The sequence below is a fragment of the Vanacampus margaritifer genome, chromosome 7 (genome assembly GCF_051991255.1).
Source record: "Vanacampus margaritifer isolate UIUO_Vmar chromosome 7, RoL_Vmar_1.0, whole genome shotgun sequence".
Classification (NCBI taxonomy): Eukaryota; Metazoa; Chordata; class Actinopteri; order Syngnathiformes; family Syngnathidae; genus Vanacampus; species Vanacampus margaritifer.
The window spans coordinates 10,676,480-10,698,899 of record NC_135438.1 but is presented as its reverse complement, the minus strand read 5'-3'; the positions used below and the strand labels follow the sequence as shown (position 1 = coordinate 10,698,899).

The following is a 22,420-nucleotide window of genomic DNA, read 5'->3' as shown; positions in this document are numbered from 1 at the left end:
TCTTTTTAATCAAATTAGACCAGATTAAGGACTCGTATGATGATAAAAATACACCCACAACTGTTGAGCATTCCCTAAAAAATAAATAGTAAATGAGTTTTTTTAAAAAAAAGTCTGTATAATTTCCAGATAAGTTTTCACACGGCGACGCATTGCTACTCGGATCTGCTCTACTCAAGCACATTCTCAAATACATCAATATCGAATCTACATTGGAGAAAGTGTATTTTTATGTGTTGCACTTTTGAGTGAAATAAGTTTAAATCATTGATGAACACATTTGAAGCACTTTGGTTTAATTGACTCTTTAGCAAAGACAACACCTCGTGTCATAAGATCCGTGAAGTACATTTTTACACAAACATACTCATTCTTCCCAGGTGTCTCCATAGATATTCTTCTTCCCTGAAACAAAAACATGTATTCAACACTTTCTTTAAAAAACTAAATAAGAGTTTTTCGAAGATGAGTTTTTCTTTACCACTTTTTGTTGGTCTTTGTGGCTCCTTTACAGGGGAGGTTTTGAGCAGCGACTCTGCCTTCTGGGTGAGTGTGACCTCATAGTTCTCTCGATTTTTTTGCCGCAGGTCCTCATAGAGGATGGACTTTCTTTTGGGTTCGTTTTCTTCCTCTAAGGATTGAGCTGGAAATGATCGTTTGACACAGAAGGTGGTTATCAACTCTTGCTTGTTAATCTTTTCCAAAAGGTAGCTGTAGTCCCAACAAATGGACCCGTGTTACCTGGTACATTAAAGTCATCTGTCCTCCACGTGGGAGATGACGCTTCTGGATTAATTCCATATCCATGCTCCATGGTGGAAGCTGGCGTCTCTGCTGGCTGCAACATGGATTCATAGTTCTGAAGGTCTGGATCACTCAGTTCTGACTGAGCACCTTTAGGACTAGACAGGAGAATCACAAACTGCTATCTGTGGTCTGCTTGCTGGTTTGTTTTTTGTGGTGCCGGCGCTAGTACATACGGCTGTGACGACAGTCCCGTCCCCTGTCTCAGGGCTTCTCCCAGACGGGAATTGTCCAACCGCTTGAACTTCTCTTGACACGTCTTCATGTAAGATATCTTCCCTGCGAGGTAGCCACAGAAGCCAGCAACTGGGAGACGCAACAAAAGACACACATCCATCAGAACCAATGCTGCATTACAGGCTACTGGAATTTTTGAATAATCCTTATGAGGTCTGACAGCCTTGAACTTTATTTAAAAATATATAGAAAGACGTAATAAACCTTTATACCAATTTCCATTACGAACTGTTGTTTTGTGATACCCAAATATAACCAAATCTTCATCATTGTGATGACAGATTACAGCAAATTAGCTTTACCTTCCTAAAATAATGGTCATAGCTTCATTGTTTTTGTTGGGATGTACAACTTTTTGATGGTGTGAGCCATTTTAAGAAACCAGTTGCATTTGTGTTCAACAACAAAATGTTTATATCATCTGTATCCAAACTTACAGACCACTTTAGGAATAGATCCAAACTTTGGAGATGCGGAGAGAGTCCCTAAAAGGAAACGGGAGGGGGGCAGAATTTATTATAACGGCTAACGTTTCATGTTGCGTGATAGCGTATGTATGTGGTCTTACCTCTGGCAACCAAGGCTTGAGTAACGGCCATGCTCACCACACTGAATGGCAGCGCTGCGAGGAAAGCAACATATTGTTTTTAAATTGAATTATGGAAATGCACACTTGACAAACTGCTGCTTTTGTCGAGTTGAATTGAATTTATTGCTACCATACAGCACTTGTATATCAAGTTTGCCTCACAAGGCAAAGCAAAAAAAAATAATTGGACTAAATTAAGGTTGAAATGATGGAAATTATTGCTCGTACCACCCATATCGAGGCGCACACTATTATAAAAATAATAGTCATTTATTATTTTCTAATTACCATTTTATTATTTATTGTGTACTGTTAGCTCTTTATATACAGCATTTTGTTAAAACTAGAGGTCTTTTTCTCCCAAAGTGCCATGAGAAATAAAGTATTTTAGTGATTTCATACAACCAGCAAAGCTATAAGAATATGTTTTGACAGCTTAAAAGTTAAGCAACGCTAATTGGTCATAGTTTAAAAAATGTGTGACATGTAATGTGATTATTTTTGTTTTTAGTATGAACACGATAAGGGAAATATTTTGCTTCGTTTTTAAACGGGTATTGCATTTAATTGAAATGTTTTCCCCCTCTTGTAATCAAGCACATTTTAAAAGTATGTACTTACCTACTTTTATTTATTTCCATTTTGTTATGTTTGTATTTTTTACTTATGTACAGCGCCACCATTCTTCAAGTATTTGTACTACTTCGATTTATGTAAAGAGTGACTATTCCGTTTGTAGGGGGGGAAAAAACATTTAAAATGTTACTGTAGTTGCTAACTTACACCTGTACCAAATGCTTTCGTGGTTGCACTCCTTGAACACCCTCTTCTCCTCCTCCGTGGGGATGTAGCGTAACCCCAGGGGCGACTGCGGGGAGCAACCACAGACACTTTCAATCCCGTTACTCCAGGCAATATCAATGACACTTTGTGAGGTTTAATCAACTGGTCGGGTCATCAGACCTTACCCGAAGCTAGCTGGTTAAACGCGTTAGCACATGCGACGGTCGGATTATGTTTATCGGCGTGCAGCTAACCTGTGCTCCTTGGCGCTGCCCCTGCTCATTAAAATCCGCGGTAGTTGATGACATAGTGACAAATTAACAAAAGCACGGTTGGTAGTCTTCAATGCATGTGAAATAGTAGAAAAACAAGCCGCTACAAGAGGACTGGCGCGCGTACCGCTTGCTACAATGTCATCTGTGACGTAACCCGGAAATGAAAAGGTGACATTTGTGTAGGGTTGCCAAATAGTAAATTACCCGAATCACAAATAAAATTTAAATATCTAAATATTTGTTAAACAATTATACTTGTACACTTACGGAATTAATTACGAAAGATAGTTTATAATTAGATTTTGTCTGTTCATGTTTTCGAATTTGTTAACGATTGTCCTCTAGCGGTTAAATTGGTCACTGTAGGCCATGAATGATGATCACATCCATCCATTATCTGAACCGCAATACCATTCTTCCACATTAATTTAAGAGTTTCTAGTGAATGTTGACACCCTTTAAATGTGTTATTTTGTTGACATCAAGTTAGTTCAGAAATAAGATTGATAAACTCCAGTTTACCAGCGACATCAATGAGGAAAAGTGCGCTAGAAAATTGATGGCTAGAAACCTGAAATAGGAAAACTAAAATCGAGTTTTGTAGCATATTTGGATTTTGACATCATTTGAAATGAAATTTTTGCAATACCATAGTCTGGCACCTAGATGTCGCAGTTACACTGTGTTTGGAAATGACAAAGTATTCCACAATGCGACAGCCACGGAACTTTGTACAAGTGCAACCCAAAAAGGCCAATGCAGCCAATCCACACCTATTGTTTTCCTAAAGTACGTTAAAAATGAGCAGTGTTAGCCAAATTTCTGTAGGATATAAAGCCATGTAACATTACAGAACATTAAAAACAAATCAGATGTCAACAAAATTATAAATAAACCGCTCCTTTTCAACCACTTCCAGATGAAAATCAGTGAATATCTTATGTGACTATTACAAACCATGTGCACAGCTAAAATGAAAGTTATCAATCAACTGGAGGAGAACAATACATTTACTATTCAAATCTAAAAATAATTCTTGAAGTGCACCTGTTTTTTCCGATATGTTAAAGTCTAAAAGTAGCACACAGTGATGTTGACCAATGGGTAGCTTTAATAAGATCAATATTGTGCCACAATGATCCACACTCACACGCACAAACTGTGTCATTCACACACAGTAGGATAGTCAGACAGTACAACAATGTGAGTTGGATTGCAACACACGTCACCACAGAGATTGCAAGAAATTTGTAAGGGACCGAGCAAAGTGTGTTCATCTTATCTGTGGGAGCTCCCAGCGATGTAAAAACATTCGCCAACCCACCTTTACCTTTACACGCCACCTGTGTGGATGCAGCATTTGACACAAGGCAGCAGACAGGCAGCATGGATGCACTCAAGCCACCTGGGGTGAGGACATTACTTGTTATTATTCATTTTTGTAGGTTTTATTTAAAGGTCATTTATATTTTGGAAAAATAATTCTATGGCATTTTTACATATATATATATTTTTTTATTATTATACAAGTTGCCAGAAATTCCTGCAAAAGAATCTTTCTAACCTTCTTTTAATATTTAAAAAAATATATATATATACATCTTTCCAAAACAAGTTTCTTATTGGGACTACCAATAATGAAGATACAAAATAAATATGAGCGTCCTAGTAACATCATTAGACATATAGTATCTGTACAGCATCTCCCAAAAATTATGCATATTTAAAGACCAAACTGTTGAGAGAATACAGATATTTAAATGAATATAAAAATGACTAAAGATGACTGTGTGTGGATATAACGTTGAAAAAATAAATAAATCAATTGAGCTTCATTTCCGTGTCATTGTGTTGTACTAATGGAATTTTACTGTGGCCGTGATGACAACATGTGACTCTCTAATCAATACCTTGTGGCATGTGAGTGGGTAAATGTGTGATAGTCATTCAATTGATGTGAGTTTTGCAACTGCTTAACTTATTCACTGCCATTGACGACTATAGACGTAAAAAAAATAAATCCTTTTGACTATTTCTATTAGTTAAATTTTTTCCCCATTTTTTCCAGACAACCCAGATTTCTTTTTATCGTGTTAGAACAGATATAAAATTTGTGATTAATGGTGAGTTAACTAGTGAAGTCATGTGATTAATTACAAGACGATTAATTTTTTAATACTCTTTTCTTAAAAAAAACTATCAAAAATAAAAACAATAATTACAATTATTATTTCTTTAAAAAGAAAAGATTATTAAAAATTTGGTGCGTCAGGTGATTAAAATGTTTTTTATCGTAATTAACGCATGACTTCACTAGTTAACTCACAATTAATCACAAATTTTGTAATTTTTCTGAATGTACAAAACAAAATTCTAGCTTTTGATACTCTTGTTAACAAAAGTGGGAAAAAAATGTTAAACTAATATAAATAGTTAAAAATATTTTTTTTTTACGTCTATAGCCGTCAATGGAAGGGAATGAGTTAAAATTAAAATAGTGGCTATTATTTAAGACTTAAAATGGCAATGTTGTCACCAGCTGGCATATTGGCATGATTACAAATGAATATGATCATTTCAGCTTGCGGAGGATCACAATGAAAGGAATGACAGCAAAAGTAAGTTTTTCAATGCAAAATTTGTTGTGCAAAGAAGCTATGAAGTCGCAATAATGTCTTGTAAATGTGCAAATAGAGCAAAATGGAAGTCTTGGACACTCAACCCTGGCGCTGGTGGATGGGCAGCCAGAGGAGGAAGACCCTTGGAACCTGCCTGAGCTGAAAGACATGGGGGTGCCATGGTCAGGTGAGGAGGACTTTTAATGCACATTTCACATCAGTGATACTGAATGGCACGATTCCAAAATGAGGCGTTAGCTCAGTGAGTCCAACAAGCATGATATTATGATGACGATACTGCCGGCATACAGTTTGTCATTATGCCATAAATAAAACTGCAGTGTATGTTGGAGTACATCGGGTGTGTTTGATATCATAATGACAAATTGATAATAAGAACACTATAAATATGCTGATAAAAGGTTATCATAAGCGGCTGTTAAGTGTGAGTGCAAACCAAAGCTGGGGTCAGCATCTTCAGCATAGATATCAACAGCAGTACCGTATCAAGTTGAACCGAATCAAACCGAACGGAATCATTCCACTTGAAAATGTACTGTTCTTGTTTTGCAACGTACCCCATGTATCTCTTATTGGAGAGCTTACTGGAAAGCATATTGCAGCTATTTCTACATCACTATTAACTCATTAACTGCCATTGACGGCTATAGACGTCAAAAATTAATTTGAACTATTTCTATTAGTTAATTTTTTCCCCCCACTTTTGTTAACGAGAGTATGAAAACCTAGAAAAAAAATTGTGTACATTTAGAACAGATATAAAATTTGTGATTAATTGTGAGTTAACTATTGAAGTTATGCAATTAATTACAATTTTAAAAATGTAGCGCCTGACGCGATTTAAAAAAAAAAGATTATTAAAAATTAGGGGCGCCAGGCGATTACATTTTTTTATCGTAATTAACTCATTCACTGCCATTGACGGCTATAGACGCAAAAAACTCATTTGAACTATTTCTATTACATTTGTTACACTTTTGTCAATGAGCGTATGAAAACCTAGAATTTTTTTTGTGTACATTTAGAACAGATATAAAATTTGTGATTAATCGTGAGTTAACTATTGAAGTCATGCAGTTAATTACTATCAAAAATGTAAATCGCCTGACACGATTTAAAGAAAAGAAAAAGATTATAAAAAATTAGGGGCATCAGGCGATTAAAATTGTAATCGTAATTAATCGCATGACTTCACTAGTTAACTCACGATTAATCACACATTTTATATCTGTTCTAAATGTACAATAAAAAATATTCTAGGTTTTTATACTGTTGTTAACAAAAGTGGGGAAAAAAAAGTCAAACTAACAGAAATAGTTCAAATGAATTTTTGACGTCTATAGCCGTCAATGGCAGTGAATGAGTTAATCATAAAGTGATGGAAATGACAATTTGATGTTTGGTTTGATGTATTATGTCAGCTTTGGACACCAAGGGGAAGGTGCTGCGGGTGTTGGTTGCACTGGTGAAACTGGTTGTGCTGCTGGGGCTCCTCTACATGTTCATCTGCTCCCTAGACATCCTCAGCTCAGCCTTTCAGCTTGTTGGAGGTTTGCATACCAAGGTCTGACATGTCACTATGGCGCAAGAAAAAAAAGTCATTTCATTCACCTCGTCCATGCAGGCAAAGCAGCGGGCGACATTTTCCAGGACAATGTTGTCTTGTCCAACCCTCTGGCGGGTCTGGTCATTGGCGTCCTTGTCACTTTGTTGGTTCAGAGCTCGTCCACGTCGTCCTCCATTGTTGTCAGCATGGTGTCCTCTGGATGTGAGCGCCAACACACGTGACGTGACACATGCAGGCATGAGGGGATGATAGTGACAAAGCAGTTTTTTTTTGGTGGCAGTGCTAACAGTCCAGCTGGCAGTTCCGATCATCATGGGTACCAACATCGGAACCTCTGTCACCAACACCCTGGTTGCCATGACGCAGGCTGGGGACCGTAGTGTCTTTCGCAGGTAAATTCTAATGCAGCCTTTAGCATGTGAGCCATATATAGTCGGTCCGAAGATCTGATTTGACCCACGTGCAATTCCAAAAACAAAACCTCGGTGAAGCTCTTATAAAAAAGTCTCAACATTTGTTTGACAGACAACTTGACAGATGGTCCATGGTTTAAAATGGAGTTCCCTTTGTCACGTCAACATAGAAAGATCCTACGACCAATTACTGTTCTACTTGCCTATTTATGTAGGGCTAGAGTTTTTCCTTTTTAGCTGGCAAGAAATAATAGAATAAGTAAAAGATTATCATTAATAATAATAATAATAATAATAATAAGTATAGGTAGTAGGTAAAATATATATTTTTATAATATATAATAATAATAATACATCATCAAAATAAAAATAATAAATAATATCTATAATAAGATAAAAATAAATAATAATAAAAAAACGCAAAAATTCTTAAATAGCTAACCACTAATATTATAAATATAAACACTATTTCAGTAAATATTTGTATGTAAAACACTGCTAGGTCATAAATATAACAAAAATGAAATGAAAAACATCACGTACACAGCAAAATCAGCAGCGTTGATTCAACACCTACAGAGTTAAATTGAACACTTCATAAATATATTGGTTCACACCAAATATAGTTGAAACAACACTTTGGAAGTGCTATATATTCTTTGTTGAAATCTAGTCTGGTCAGTGTTGACTTTTCAGTATACTGGTGTTTAGTGTTAAAATATTACACCATCTTTCAGTCCTTGGTTTAGCTTGTCTGTTGGATTTTTTTTTTTGGGGGGGGGGGGGGTTCTCGGGGTTTGCTGGTTTGTCTTTTGTGTCATTAAAAAAAAAGAGATAATTCGTTCAAATAAAACCTTTTTTTTAATTACACCATCTAGTGTTGTTTTAACACTCAAAAGGAGTTGATTTAATCGGCTAATGAAGCCAACTGTTGTATATTACTGAGCATGCCTTTTTGTGCCACTTGACAGCATATTGTTACAACGCTGCACAAAACTAGCTCATACCCTTGAAACCCAAAAACAGAGAAAACTTAAAACCCCCACATATAAAAAATATGGCTTATAATAACTAAAATGGCCGCTTATTGTAAAAAAGTTTCCCGCTTTTTCATTCACCCCTGATGAAGCAGATGACTTAATTTCCCTTCCTTTTTCAAAAGATTCCAATGAATGTCATGGTTTGGTCACAATTAAACAATATTACTTGAAGGCACGTGATCATGTTTCTATTATTGCAATAAATCATCTGGTGTGTGTGTCATAAAACCGACACAGTAGTCATAATCTGAAGTGATACGCTAATAACACAATAGTGTTTGTTGCCACTAATTCAAAAGAGCAAAGTTCATCCCGCTCAGCTTTTAATCTAAATTGTCTTTACAACTGTGCCCAAGGGCGTTTGCAGGGGCCACAGTGCACGACTTCTTCAACTGGCTGTCGGTTCTGGTGCTGCTGCCTCTAGAGGTCGCCACAGGCTACTTGTTCGAGGTCACCAAGCTCATCATCGACTCCTTCCAAATCCAGAGCGGAGAGCCGCCCGACCTGTTGAACGTCATCACTGATGTCCTCACAGAGTCCATAATAAAGGTGTGATTTTTCAAGATATCTTTTTCACATTGATGGCCAATTTAGCGTCTTCCATTTTACAAATACACATTTCTGCTTTTCTGTTTTGTGTTTCCCTCAGCTGGACAAGTCTGTCTTAAGCGACATAGCCACCGGAGGTGCAGGAGCCCGGAACAAAAGTCTCATCAAAAGGTGGTGTGAAACGTATACCAACATGGTAGGATCATGAAAAAGAAAAAAAAAGGAAGTGTATCGTAATTTCTGGGACACACGGTTGAAATGTGTGTTTTTTTTTTAAACTGTGGCTGACTTTCAGAGCACAGTAAATGTCACGGTTCCTGGTCCAGAGAACTGCACCTCCCCTTCAATGTGCTGGGTTGACGGCAACTACACGTTCACTCTCAAGAACGTTTCACAGACGTTCAACATCAAGAAATGTGAGCATGACGTGACGTGAAGTCGTTCATCTGTGCGTGTACTTGACATGGCGTCCGTGTGTCCGCGTGGTCAAGGCGATCACCTTTTCGTAGACGTGAACTTGTCCGACCTGGCTGTGGGTTTGATCCTTCTTGCTCTGTCGCTGCTGGTGTTGTGCTCCTGCCTGTTGCTGATCGTCAAGCTGCTCAACTCAATGCTCAAGGGCCAAGTGGCCATGATCATCAAGACAATACTTAACACGGGTGAGCGGGGGTGTACACGCAAGGTTTACGCGTTCCATTATGTGTGGTGAAGATGTGCTATGCTAACAGTGGTTGTGCATGTGTGCAGATTTCCCATTTCCCTTCGGTTGGGTCACAGGATACATCGCCATTTTAGTCGGAGCTGGAATGACATTCATCGTGCAAAGCAGCTCTGTTTTTACCTCAGCTATCACTCCACTTGTTGGTGAGGTCACTTGTCTGTCTATTCGTCTGTCCGTCCATCCATCCATCGCCAACCAACTTTGTTTCATCCATCCATCCCTTTTTTCCATCCATCTACCCGTCCATCCATCTGTCCATTCATCCATCCATCACCAACCAACTTTTTTTATCTGCCCATCCATCTTTCCATCCATCCATCTATCCCACCCTCCATCCATCCAATCATCCATTCATCCATCCATTCCTTTTTTCCATCCATCTACCCGTCCATCCGTCCGTCCATCACCAACCAACTTTTTTTATCTGCCCATCTATCCATCCATCCATCCATCTATTCCACTCTCCATCATCCAATCATCCATCCAGCCATTCCTTTTTCCATCCATCTACCCATCCATCCGTCCGTTCATCCATCCATCAATCATTCAAACATCCATCCATCACCAACCCTTTTTCTATCCATCCATCCATCCGTCCATCCATCAATCAACCATGCATTCCTTTTTTCCATGCATCCATCCATCCATCTATTCCTTTCTTCCATCCTTTAATCCATCCGTCTGTCCATCCATCCATCCTTCCATCACCAACCTTTTTTCCATCCATCCATCCATCCATCCATCCATCTATCCTACCATCCATCCATCAATCAACCATCCATCCATTCCTTTTCTCCATCCGTCTGTCCATTCATCCATCCGTCCATCCATCAATCAACCATCCATTCCTTTTTTCCATGCATCCACCCATCCATTCCTTTCTTCCATCCTTTAATCCATCCGTCCGTCCATCCATCCATCAATCAACCATCCTCCCATCACCAACCTTTTTTCCATCCATCTATCCTACCATCCATCAATCAACCATCCATCCATTCCTTTTCTCCATCCATCCATCCATCCATCCATCCATCAATCAACAATCTTTCATCACAACCCTTTTTTCCATCCATCCAGCCATCCATCCATCCATCCATTCCTTTCTTCTATCCTTCAATCCATCCGTTCATCCATCCATCTCAACACGTTTTTCCATCCATCCATCCATTCATCCATCACCACCAACCCTTTTTTCCATCCATCTGTCATCCATCCCTTTTTTCCATCCATTAACCCATCCGTCCATCTGTCCGTCCATCCATCTCCAAGACTTTTCTATCTATCCATCCATCTATCCACCCATCCATCCCGACCCTTTTGTCTATCCATCCATCCATCACCAAATCTTTTGTCTGTCCATCTGTTCGTCCATCCATCCATCCATCACCAACCCTTTTGTCTGTCCGTCAGTCCATCCGTCCGTCCGTACATCCATCCATCACCATTCCTTTTTTACGTTCGTTTGTACGTCCGTCCAACAATCCATCCATCCACTGAAATGAAAATTCTCACGGGCCTACCTTGTCCGCATCTGTGTAGGTATTGGTGTCATCAGCATACAGAGAGCCTATCCATTGTCTCTTGGTTCCAACATTGGCACTACCACAACAGCCATTTTGGCAGCCATGGCCAGTCCAGGAGAAAAATTGGCAAGCGCTCTGCAGGTCGGTCATCTACACAAACACAACATTTCACAATAAAGGCCTTTTTGGTGATTTACCGGCATGATAATAAAGTGCACAAACGGCTTCTCCAGATCGCCCTCGTCCACTTCCTGTTCAACATCTCTGGCATCATTCTGTGGTATCCGATCCCATTCACCCGATTGCCCATCCGACTGGCCAAAGGCTTGGGCAACATCACGGCCTCCTACCGCTGGTTCGCAGGGGTCTACATCATCTTCTGCTTCTTCCTTCTGCCGCTCCTCGTCTTCAGTCTGTCGCTGGCTGGATGGCAGGTCCTAGTGGGCGTGGCCTGCCCTCTCGTGGCCCTTCTCATCATTATCATCGTCATCAACGTTCTGCAGAAGAGGAAACCCGGGTGTCTGCCAGCAGCATTGCGGTCTTGGGACTTCCTTCCTCTCTGGGCTCACTCTCTCGAACCCTGGGACAAAGTGGTGGGTGTGATCACTGCCAAATGTTGCTGCTGCTGCAAATGCTGCAACACCGATGAAGATAAAGGACGAGACAACAGGGAGGGGCAGATAGAAGCCTACGATAACCCTGTGATGTGTGCCGAGAAAGAGGTGGAAAACGAGATCAAGATTGAGCTCAACAGTTTGAAAATGACCAAACTTTGAGTTTCAGCACACGATTAAGCACATTATTGCACAAGATTAACATTATTTATGTCTTCACTAGATTATTTAATGTAATGGACTATAAAGAGCGACAATGGAGTCATTTAATGTATGACAGTATGTAATGTAAACAACAGTACAAATGATAGTAGCATATCTGTGTGCAACTTTAAATCATACATCCTTTCCATTTCCAACAATGCTCAGTTTCTATATTTTCTTCGGCCTTCATCGTTTGTATGTTGTATGTTTTTTCACTGTAAAGGAACAATGACCTCATCTTTTAAAGGTGTGAAATGATTTTGTAATCATAAAGTGATTATATTCAAAGAATATGTCGTTTCAAATTAGATGAATGTCCATCTAAATAAACTTGTTCAACTTAAATCGTGTGTGTCAATTTTGGGTTACACTGTATATGTTTTGCTACTACAGCAATCTGTTTCAACTGAAATGAATCAATTTACTGCTAACAATGAAACCCAACCCGGAAAAATCCATATGTCCTGTCACATGTTATGGAACAATGTGCATGAGCAATATCATGTCGTTGTCTGTGAGTCATGGCTTACACGCATTTACTGTCATTTATCCAAGTTCTTAGTAATCCAATTGAGTCTGTCCATGCTTTAAAAAGACTTTCATCACTAAGAGAAAATAATTTTACAGTAAGACAGTGAGAACCGTGAGTCTCCACATCCCTCCCATTAACCAATATGTAAGCCCCCTGCTGGTCACAATATGCAATTACATAAAGTTAAATGATATTCGGTGTCCTCTTCGTCAACACGGACACAAGCGCACAGATTACAGACATGTAGGCGACTCACAGAAACGTTGAACATCACTTGTGGGAGGTGCACGCACACGCTGGACTTTGCATGGTGGTCTTTTCTTTTCAGTTGATAAGACCGCCGCACATGCGACTGTGACTGAGTGTTTAACAAGTTCAACAGGTGTGCACAGGTTAACTTTGGTCAGGTGAGAATGAGCTTCGAAAGGACATGCTAATCTTATCTCTTGTCATAATTCAACTTGTTTTAAAGTGTCAAATGCAGCTGATGGACACTGGTGGTATTAAATATTACATTCTTGGCTCAAAGAAGTGCGGAAAAAGTAAAGAATAAAAACAAACAGATTGTTGATTATTAGTTTGAGAATCTGGACTAAAACAGTGGTGTGCCATTTAATAATTGTAAAGTAAAACTAATTCGATTTTTGATGACAGGCCTGATGATGGCCTGGGAAGTGTGCACTTGTAGTGTTTTGACTGTCCGGCAGAGGGCATTCTTGAGCTCTGCTGTTACATTATTTGGAACTTGACAGCAGACATCGCTTGTGATGAGTAAAACATGTTAAAATACATACAACTTGTGGTATTCATCAAAAATATGTATTAGGCTACAGAAGAAAAACAAAGTTTGAAAACTATTTAGTAATCTAGTAATAATTATGTAAAATTGTATTTGTTCAAAATAAAAGCAATTGTAAACTAATGTACGAGTTGTACTAATCTTGATCAGAATATTTTGGTAACATATAATAATAGTAATTTAAAAAAAGAACAATTTCCAGGTTGTTAACTGAATCATCTTGCTGCACTTTTTTTTCCTGTGATAACTTAATCTAGTTCCCTTTTTGATTAATTTATTTTATCCTGAGAACATGTTGCACGTGGCAATCATTAATTTAATTGTTGAATTGTATAAATAGTCTCATAATTCCCCCACCATGATCCTGCTGAACTTGGTAGTTTTAAACAAATTATTATACTGTCTTTATCTAATGCTGATAGCAAAGTTAATTATTTGCTGTATATTGTAAAGACTAGTACAGTAAGAGAAAAACCCAATCCAATCGATTAGCTCAACACTGACATCTTGTGGTCAGCACAAAAGTTACTGGTAGGACAACATCGTAGACCATGAAGTGACATTATTACCAGTCTAGCGCTTTACTAGCTTGACCTTAAATTGGATATCACAGCTTTCAGCAGTGACCTCAAAATAATATTTTAAAGGATTTTCATCATTTAAAAACAAACAAACACTTGAAGTCACGTTTGGACAAATAAAATAATGTATTTCTTTGAAATCCAGAGGCAATGTGTGGTTACAGCCATAGCAGATCATTCACTTACAATTCACACACTCACAAATTACAGCCACTAACACTACTGTACATCTAAGAGCTCATTAATAAAACGGTTGCTTAAATATAATCAATACAATCATTCAAATACACTTTTAGCACCATTCATCTTGTTATTCAAAGTGTGTGTGTGTGTGGGGGGGGGGTCTGAAATAGAAATAATTTCAACATATATGGGCTATTGCATACTTTATGTGCACCTCTCTGGACGTCGCTTGTGCAAAAGTTTGTGATCGCCGTCTGTATAATCACAACGGGGTCCAAACCGGAATGTGTTTGTTGAAGGGAGATGCAGGTGACGTGCGCACGGGAACCGCTTAGAAGGGAGGGGGTCCGTAGTAGGCCGTGTAGGCCGCCACGATGCCCTGCGTCTCTGCCATCTCGTCGCAGCCCGTGTTCAGCTCACACACCTCTCTCAGGCTGCACCGGAATGAAAAGGATGCATGAGTGAAAATCACTTCATCTACAACTAAATGTGAAAAAGTGTAAATCATTTCAAAAACAACTCGTACCGCTCCATCTGGTAAAGGGAGAGGGGGGCTTGGCGTCTCGTCCTCAGCAAAACGGAAGCCACGTCTCGCTTCATGACCACGTGAGAGTCTTGGGAGTCCTTGCCTAGAGGGGGGGAGTTTAATGTATATTTCACGTAAAAAGTACGATTTATGTAAGCTTTCACTTTTCCCTTAGTGGGACCGCGCATGAATGATTTGGGTTTTCCTGAAAAACTCATCTTGCATGCATTTTTGTACTCAGACCAACGCCTAGTGTAACATAAAAATTCAGCTTTGGCTCAATTTTGTGTATTATTAGTGCCAAGGAACTATGTTAGAGTCAGTTGAGGATCTTCTACACTCTATCAAGAGAATTGTTGAACCAATTTAATAAAAATGCTTCAAGTGGTAACATATAATAGTGAATATATTAAGTTCAATGAATTCATCAAACTTAATATATTTACTTTGGGTTAATTTAGAGTGTAGTAGCGCTTTGTCGCCATCTTGTGACATCTACAGGCAATTCTGAATTTCGTTTTTTTTGGGTGGGGAATGTGTAAATTGGTTGTGGATTTTTGCTATTCATGTCAGGGCTTAGTCTACATCCTCACATTGTACTTTGTTATATGAAGAAAAACTTCACCTATTTAATGTTTTCGTTCTGAAATAATCGAAGTTGGCACAAGATGGCATCAAAGTCCTGTCTAATAGAAAATTGGTGCTAAAAGCTAAGACTAATATAAATATAGTCATATTTTTCAATGTCACAAGGCTTAGTAGTAGTTTAGTAGTTTTTTCTTCTTCTTTTTTTTTACAGTTTAAACTATCAAGATTGTATCGGCAACTTTAAACATTTTCAGTGTCAATCGCACACATGACACGATTGTATCGATGGCTTACCTTCAGTGCTGTCTGACTCAGATGAAGAGGAGGAAGAGGAGGAGGAGGAAGAATCGGAGGCCGAGTCAGAGTTGGAGTCAGAGTCGGAATCAGAGTTGGAGTCTGAGTCCGAATCGGACGAGTCTGAGGATGAGTTGGAAGAGTCGGAGGCCGAGGAGTCGCCGTTGTCTCCGGCATCGCCGTTGTCTCCGGCATCGACGTGGTCAGCCACATCGGCGACGTCGCCGTTGTCTGAGTGGTCATCGCCAAACTCGACAACTATTGAAAGGACGTAAAATAGAAGTGATGAGCAAAGTTTGCTCCGAGCACGGACGGTGATGTTCCGGAATGCTCCTTACCTCCTGTGGCCCAGCAAGCCGAGAGGAGAGCGCAGATGGCGAGAAGGCTGAGGGTCTTCATGTTGTCTTGGAGTTGAAGTTTGAGTTCTTCAAGTTGGTCCTTCGGATGAGTTTCTGTTTCTGCTTCCATCCTCCTGAAGCCAGCTCCATTTTATACTCTTTTCCCCGACCAGATTCAGACAGTGACGGGACCCTCTGATTGGCTGGAGGATCACATGTCAACATCTCCTCTTGCACTTGTCAAAGGAGGCTGCCACAAAAACTCCCACTCGGGTCCGGGACGTACTCCAAGAATTCAGTCACCCCGAGGCACGCTCTCATTCAACCTGAAAAGTTCTTGGCCTCCTTCAAGTTGGAATTCTTCACATGTTCCCATCGAATGGTGCTTAAAGTTATATAATCTCTTCAGATGCTCTCTGAAAATCAGTGCATTGGTCGCAACAAATACGACTAAAATCTTTAGAAATCTAATTGAACAATTTGCTCATCACGTACAATAAAGTTGTTTTTAAGACACAGGCATGAGCAATAACCAAATATATATATATATATATATATTTAATTATTATACAAATTTATGTAGCTTTACATTAATGTGCACTTTGAGTTGGAGACAAAAATTGTATGGATTTTTAAAAATATGATTGTCATGTGCCATCTTAAAAAAGCTCCTGTAAATAAAAACTATTTTCATATTTTTTTCCACTTTATTAATTTTTTTTGTGTCAAAAGTGCTGTCCCAAATGATTGCTGACAATGATGATGATGATTGATGATGAAGATGATGAAAGTAGTTTTTTAGATTGCCCTAGATTAGTGATTCTCAAACTTTTTACACTAAGTACCTCCTCAAAAATAATAATAATAATAAAAAAGGTCTCCAAGTACCATCACATTGACAAACATTAAATTGCAGTAGCGTAGTCGGCCCAAATATTCAATCAAAATCCAAATTGAGGTGTTATTCCTAAAAAGTCGATTTTTAGCCACTGGAACATGTAAACTGTACCATCACTTAAATAGAGGAGACTAAAAAAAAGAATAATTTTTTTTTTTTTAACTAATGATTTAATCGAAAAAGTATTACAGATAAAAGTGGAACAAAACAATTATTAAATGTAAAATTTATTGCACTAAAAGTTAAATACAACTGAACTGTACTTGCCAAACATACTGTACTGTGCTATCTTATCTACAAGCTCTGCATAAGCCTGATAACGATCCTGCTGATTGCAATCCGATTGCGTTGGAAGAGGGAAACCTCCAAAACCTGCAGCATCGTGGTCCTCGAGGACCGGAGTTTGACACCTATGATCTAAAGCAGAGGTGGGCATCGAGGGCCGAAGTCCTGCAGGTTTTGCGTGTTGCCCTTCTCCAACACAGCTGATATATGATCAGCTCATCAGGAAGCTCTGCATAAGCCTGATAACGATCCTGTTGATTGGAATCAGCTTGTGTTGGAAGCGAGAAACTTCCAAAACCTGCAGGACTCCGGCCCTCGAGGACCGAGATTGCCCACCTATGATCTAAAGAGTACATTTTAAGTAGGTGCTTTTCTTTTTTGGTGTCTTGTGATGCCACCATCGGAAGTTACCGGTGATGGCAAAATAAGCAATCATAACAATTCTGGCATCAAATTTAAGTTTGTACCAATTCCTCACTTTTACTTACAGTATTTCTACGACTGTTAACTCATTCACTGCCATTGACGGCTATAGACGTCAAAAATTCATTTGAACCATTTCTATTAGTTTAACATTTTTTTTCCACTTTTGTTAACAAGAGTATGAAAACCTAGATTTTTTTTTTTGTACATTTAGAAAATATATAAAATTTGTGATTTATCGTGAGTTAACTAGTGAAGTCATGCGATAAATTAGGAGAATATTTTTTTATCACCTGACGCACCTAATTTTTATTAATCTTTTCTTTTAAATCATTATTGTTATTATTTTTAAATAATCTTTAAAAAAAAAAGTAATTATTATTATTTATTTATTTTTAAGAAAAGATTGTTAAAAATTAGGAGCGTCAGGTGAATATTTTTTAAAAATCGTAATTAATCACATGACTTCACTAGTTAACTCACGATTAATCACAAATTGTATATCTGTTCTAATACAATTTTTAAAAATCTAGGTTTTCGGGAAAAATATTAAACTAATAGAAATAGTTCAAATGAATTTTTGACGTCTATAGTCAAATGGCAGTGAATGAGTTAAGAACTTTTTCTTCTTTTTTTTTTAAACTTTCTTGTACAGTCAAGAAATGATTTGACCCCGGAGCGGGTTCATTTTATCTCCTATGAGAAATTGTATCATCTTCAACCAGTGCATGTTCATTTGAACAGATGTCTCAGCAGTGTCCTGGAACAGTTTGTGCAGAGTACAGAAAGTACAGAAAGTTCACTATGTACAGTATATGTGCATTACAGCCCCAGCTCTCTCCATCCAATTCAGGCCAAAATGCATATTCATACTTTCAAATTCAATCATCTCCTTCGTCACACGGTTTAAAATAACATGTTAAAGTTTGAAATTGGAATATTTATGGTATGTGATTGAATTTTAATAGAGCGTTGCATCTGCAGAGTTTTGCGCTCCCACTTGTGCCATTGCTATCATCTTACTGCACTGCGTTGCCCCACATGCTAAATCCCACCCCCACAAACCCCAAACTACAGTGCGAGAGCGCCACAAGCTTCTAATCGAGTGACACGGAGTAGCGGTCAGGTTCATTATGCGACAGACTTAATTAGAGTGCTCCGGCGTCCCGCCACAGCCGCGGGCAAGCACTATTTAGGGACGGTAGAATTTGGCACGGGCCGAGCCATGCTTGGCAACGCTAAGCGGTGGCCCGATGGGACACATGCCGCGCGCTTGCACACAGCTAAATATAAGGAAGGCCTGCCTATATGTTGACTATATGGTGATATGCATGCGGTTTGGAATGTGAGATATGCTGCGAGCGTGGATGCAGATGTGGCTTGCTTCAGAGAAAAAAAGATCATCTAAAGTATACTGCAGCGGCAATAAAATGTTGGTTAAATGCAAATATTTTATGGACCCCTTCATGCCTCAAAGACCGCCAAGCAGCCAACAAAGTGTCATCCATAAGATGTTGGCACTAGTGCAGTCTGACCTTGATGCTCTTGTTTCCTATAGTCTAGTGTTATTCCTGGTGTCAGGGATTTGTCTTGGACAATGAGCCGTGTAATTTCAATGTCTAGCCCGGTGTTTTTTTTGTTTGTTTTTTTTCTTGTGTGGATGCAGTTCACAAAACAATTGCCACGAACTTCTCACATTGTCTACGTACAGCTTCGTTCTTTGAGGTTGAAGCCAGACAGATAATAGGACGTGAGTTTTTGTTTTTTTTTTGATTTTCAAGAAAAGGGAACCAATTACCAAAATAATTGACACAACAAAAAAAAACAAGAATAGTAGATGTAGCCTATATATTAATTTCTGTTAACTCAACACAGCCGATAAACGTATTTACAAAGGAGTTGAATGGATGCTGCAGTGGATATAAAAAGTCTACACACCCCTGTTCGAATACCCATCTGAATTGATGACAGAGGGGGCGTTTATATAGCTCTCAATATGATGCTGCCACTTTATCAACATACAAAATTGCCTTATCTAATATTAGATTTGAAAGTAAATACTGTAAAAGTACAATTAGAGCTAATCTTGTTACTGGTGAGCGGATTTCAGTACTGTATATTAACTCATTGACTGCCATTGACGGCTATAGACGTCAAAAATGGAACTATTTCTATTAGTTTAAACATTTTTTCCCACTTTTGTAAACAAGAGTATGAAAACCTAGATTTTTTTTATTGTATTATAACACATATAAAATTTGTGATTAATTGTGAGTTAACTAGTGAAGTCATGCGATTAATTACGATCGCCTGAAGCCCCGAATTTTTACTAATCTTTTCTAAAAAAAAAAAAAAAAAAAAAAGATTAGTAATTTTTTAAAAAATGTTTTTAAAAGAAAAAATATTACAAATTAGGGGCATCAGGCGATTAAAATTTGTAATCGTAATTAATCGCATGACTTCACTAGTTAACTCACGATTAATCACAAATTTGATATCTGTTCTAAATGTACAAAAAAAATCTAGGTTTTCATACTCTTGTTAACAAAAATGGGAAAAAAAATGTTAAACTAATAGAAATAGTTCAAATTAATTTTTTTAAAGTCTATAGCTGTCAATGGCAGTGAATGAGTTAAAATGGTCACTTTTGAACAGCTTGTAAAAAAACAAACAAACCAAAATGTTTGACCCATATAGAAGCACATTCCAAAAGCTGGCACTATAAAGCCAAATGTATTGCGAAAGTCTCGCACAAATACATACAGTGCAACCCCATAATTACAGTATGACTTACTCGGAGAAAGCGTTTTTCTCTGAAAAGCCACAACACTCTTGAGAATAATTGTTCTAGGCATTATAAGCTAAATAAGCACTAAAAAAAAGGTTAAAAAAAAATCTTACCTCATTTAAAAATGTAAAGCACATACTGTGCTCACCTCCATGCATGCATTTTTTTAATTAGATTTTTCCTATCAATGCAAAAAGTATTTTAAGTATTTTTAGTATGAAGTAGTTTAAGTATTTGCAATTACATATACTGTAGAGTACATAGTACTGTGTATTTAATTTATTAAAACATATCACATGATTTTTCTGGTTTAAAAAAAAACCCTTCCTGTCTTAATGTATTTTATTGAATGGAAACTATACATTTTGAATAAATGACTATAGAGTCTCAACCAAAATAAGGGAACCAAATCCATTATTAGGATTTAGAATTATACAGTAGGTATTTATTTAATAAAATGATAAATAAATACATTCAATTCCTAGCTAGTACTAGTATTTGGTATTACTTTTCTCCTTTTGTAAAAACAACAACAAAAACAGCAAAAAAAATACTCTATATATGAAATACATACTGATCTTAAATAAAATAAACCATAAATAATTATATAATATTAATTCATTCATTCATATGAGTGATTTTTAGAACAATGAATAAGACATTTGGTGTGATACAATAAAATAGATGTATGGGGGTTGTTTTATCTTGGGGCGGGATTTCAAAATACTTTAAGTGGCTCATTAGATTGTATTAGTGTTTATTTTTAAATAATTCTATTTAGACTATTAAGTTTACTTTATGATAAATTTGAACTTTTATTCAAACATCATCAGATCAAATCTTGCCTATGTGAGTAATTTTAACCTGCCGGTCACAATTGTGATGTATCTGGGAAAAATTTGGGATTAAATGGATTCAATTAGCTCAAACTCAGTTTCACTGTTTGCCTGATTCAGTTCAGATCTTAAAAAGTGGAGCGTTCCAATTGTCTTTGTCTCTTTGTGATATAAAACAGTTTGTGTTATGTCACTGTAACCAGATGCAAACTCTATCCAAGACTGTCTGGATGCCACCTGTCAAGGTTTCCCAATTCCGCCGGATGCTTCGGCTTGGCAGGACGGCACCGACAATTACAGTATGTTGATCTCTGTCTGGACCTTGAAATTCCATTCTTGCTCGAGTGGACACTGCTGGGATGATCCCAAATGTTTTCTCTCACAGTGTCTGTATCCAATGTGCTTTCCCTTTTTTGGCAATGCTTTTTTGAATTTTGCTTTTCAATATAATTACTGAACACTCAGCTTAGTACTGTGGAACCTCTAAAGTCCAACGCTCTTGACAACGTACAATTTGGAATGGGACAAAAACTTTTGGGAACAATACACTTAACTTAAAATTATTGTCATGCATGATGTTAATGGAGACATCAGTTCATCCATCCCTTTTCCGTAGCATATAAAATGAATGCTATATAAATGTATGTACCGTCATAAAACATCATATACAATTAATGGTTTATAAATGTACATACTATTATATAATAGCATATGAAATGAATGGAAAATTTGCATTCCATTAGATGATCAGTGGTACATAAATGTACGTACCATTATAGTATATAAAATGAAAAAATAGATAAATGTCCGTACCGTTATTTAATGGCATACAAATGAATTGTATGTAAATGTATGTAACGTTATATAATACCATATAAAATGAATGGGATATAAATGTACATACTATTATGTAATAGCATAGAAAATAAATGATATCTAAATGTATTTACCGTTATATAACATCATATAAAATAAATGGTATATAAATGTGTACCATTATGGTATATTAAATGAAAAGATGTATAAATGTCCGTACCATTATATAATGGCATACAGATGAATTGTATGTAAATGAACGTAATATTATATAATAGCATATAAAATAAATGATATATAAATGTATGTACCGTTGTATAACATCATATAAAATGAATGGTATATACATGTATGTACCATTATATAACATCATATAAAATTAATAGTTTATAAATGTACGTACTATTATATAATAGTATATAAAATGAATGGAAATTTTGCATACCATTAGATGATAGCATATAAAATCAGTGGTACATAAATGTATGTACCATTATGATATATAAAATGAAAAGATGTATAAATGTCTGCACCGTTATATAATGGCATACAAATAAATGGTATGTAAATGTACG

General features: G+C 37.4%; 3 protein-coding genes across 5 annotated transcripts; 1 reads left to right on the top strand and 2 right to left on the bottom strand.

The window, feature by feature from the left end:
- Window positions 1-279: 279 nt before the first annotated feature.
- Window positions 280-2,849, bottom strand: LOC144055175 (OCIA domain-containing protein 1). 2 transcript variants are annotated; one of them, XM_077570943.1, is made up of 8 exons: window positions 2,668-2,849; window positions 2,414-2,498; window positions 1,610-1,663; window positions 1,479-1,526; window positions 981-1,110; window positions 742-902; window positions 482-643; window positions 280-405 (listed from the first exon to the last, which is right to left on the bottom strand). In XM_077570943.1, the coding sequence occupies exons 1-8, from the start codon at window positions 2,719-2,721 to the stop codon at window positions 368-370; spliced, it is 732 nt and encodes a 243-aa protein (XP_077427069.1). In that variant the 5' UTR covers window positions 2,722-2,849; the 3' UTR covers window positions 280-367. The 2 variants fall into 2 exon arrangements, with proteins under 2 accessions (XP_077427069.1, XP_077427070.1); XM_077570944.1 differs by having other exon boundaries at window positions 2,422-2,498.
- A 1,020-nt stretch (window positions 2,850-3,869) lies between these two features.
- LOC144055683 (sodium-dependent phosphate transport protein 2B-like) lies at window positions 3,870-12,303 on the top strand. Of its 2 annotated transcripts, XM_077571892.1 has the most exons (13): window positions 3,870-4,098; window positions 5,270-5,306; window positions 5,383-5,493; window positions 6,749-6,877; window positions 6,952-7,095; window positions 7,175-7,286; window positions 8,704-8,896; window positions 8,997-9,092; window positions 9,192-9,312; window positions 9,388-9,555; window positions 9,644-9,760; window positions 11,157-11,281; window positions 11,374-12,303. In XM_077571892.1, exons 1-13 carry the CDS (start codon window positions 4,075-4,077, stop codon window positions 11,914-11,916), a joined length of 1,920 nt encoding a protein of 639 aa, XP_077428018.1. In that variant the 5' UTR covers window positions 3,870-4,074; the 3' UTR covers window positions 11,917-12,303. The 2 variants fall into 2 exon arrangements, with proteins under 2 accessions (XP_077428018.1, XP_077428019.1); XM_077571893.1 differs by lacking the exon at window positions 3,870-4,098 and having other exon boundaries at window positions 5,273-5,306; window positions 6,749-6,891.
- Window positions 12,304-13,990: 1,687 nt separating this feature from the next.
- On the bottom strand, window positions 13,991-17,099 carry bglapl (bone gamma-carboxyglutamate (gla) protein, like). Its single transcript, XM_077571214.1, has 4 exons — window positions 15,800-17,099; window positions 15,462-15,719; window positions 14,580-14,682; window positions 13,991-14,487 (listed from the first exon to the last, which is right to left on the bottom strand). The coding sequence occupies exons 1-4, from the start codon at window positions 15,927-15,929 to the stop codon at window positions 14,385-14,387; spliced, it is 594 nt and encodes a 197-aa protein (XP_077427340.1). The 5' UTR covers window positions 15,930-17,099; the 3' UTR covers window positions 13,991-14,384.
- Window positions 17,100-22,420: the final 5,321 nt, after the last annotated feature.

What these genes read in the sequence shown, in the direction of transcription:
- LOC144055175 (XM_077570943.1), bottom strand. Translation starts at nt 2,721, where the DNA reads ATGTCATCAACTACCGCGGATTTTAATGAGCAGGGGCAGCGCCAAGGA. An exon ending in GGCAGCGCCAAGGAGCACAG is followed by an intron (nt 2,499 to 2,667) that starts GTTAGCTGCACG and finishes TGCTCCCCGCAG; the next exon opens with TCGCCCCTGGGGTTACGCTA. An exon ending in ACGGGACTGTCGTCACAGCC is followed by an intron (nt 903 to 980) that starts GTATGTACTAGC and finishes TCTCCTGTCTAG; the next exon opens with TCCTAAAGGTGCTCAGTCAG.
- bglapl (XM_077571214.1), bottom strand. Translation starts at nt 15,929, where the DNA reads ATGGAAGCAGAAACAGAAACTCATCCGAAGGACCAACTTGAAGAACTC. An exon ending in TGAGTCAGACAGCACTGAAG is followed by an intron (nt 14,683 to 15,461) that starts GTAAGCCATCGA and finishes CCCCCCCTCTAG; the next exon opens with GCAAGGACTCCCAAGACTCT. An exon ending in TCCCTTTACCAGATGGAGCG is followed by an intron (nt 14,488 to 14,579) that starts GTACGAGTTGTT and finishes ATTCCGGTGCAG; the next exon opens with CCTGAGAGAGGTGTGTGAGC.
- LOC144055683 (XM_077571892.1), top strand. Translation starts at nt 4,075, where the DNA reads ATGGATGCACTCAAGCCACCTGGG. An exon ending in ATGCACTCAAGCCACCTGGG is followed by an intron (nt 4,099 to 5,269) that starts GTGAGGACATTA and finishes TGATCATTTCAG; the next exon opens with CTTGCGGAGGATCACAATGA. An exon ending in AATTGGCAAGCGCTCTGCAG is followed by an intron (nt 11,282 to 11,373) that starts GTCGGTCATCTA and finishes CGGCTTCTCCAG; the next exon opens with ATCGCCCTCGTCCACTTCCT.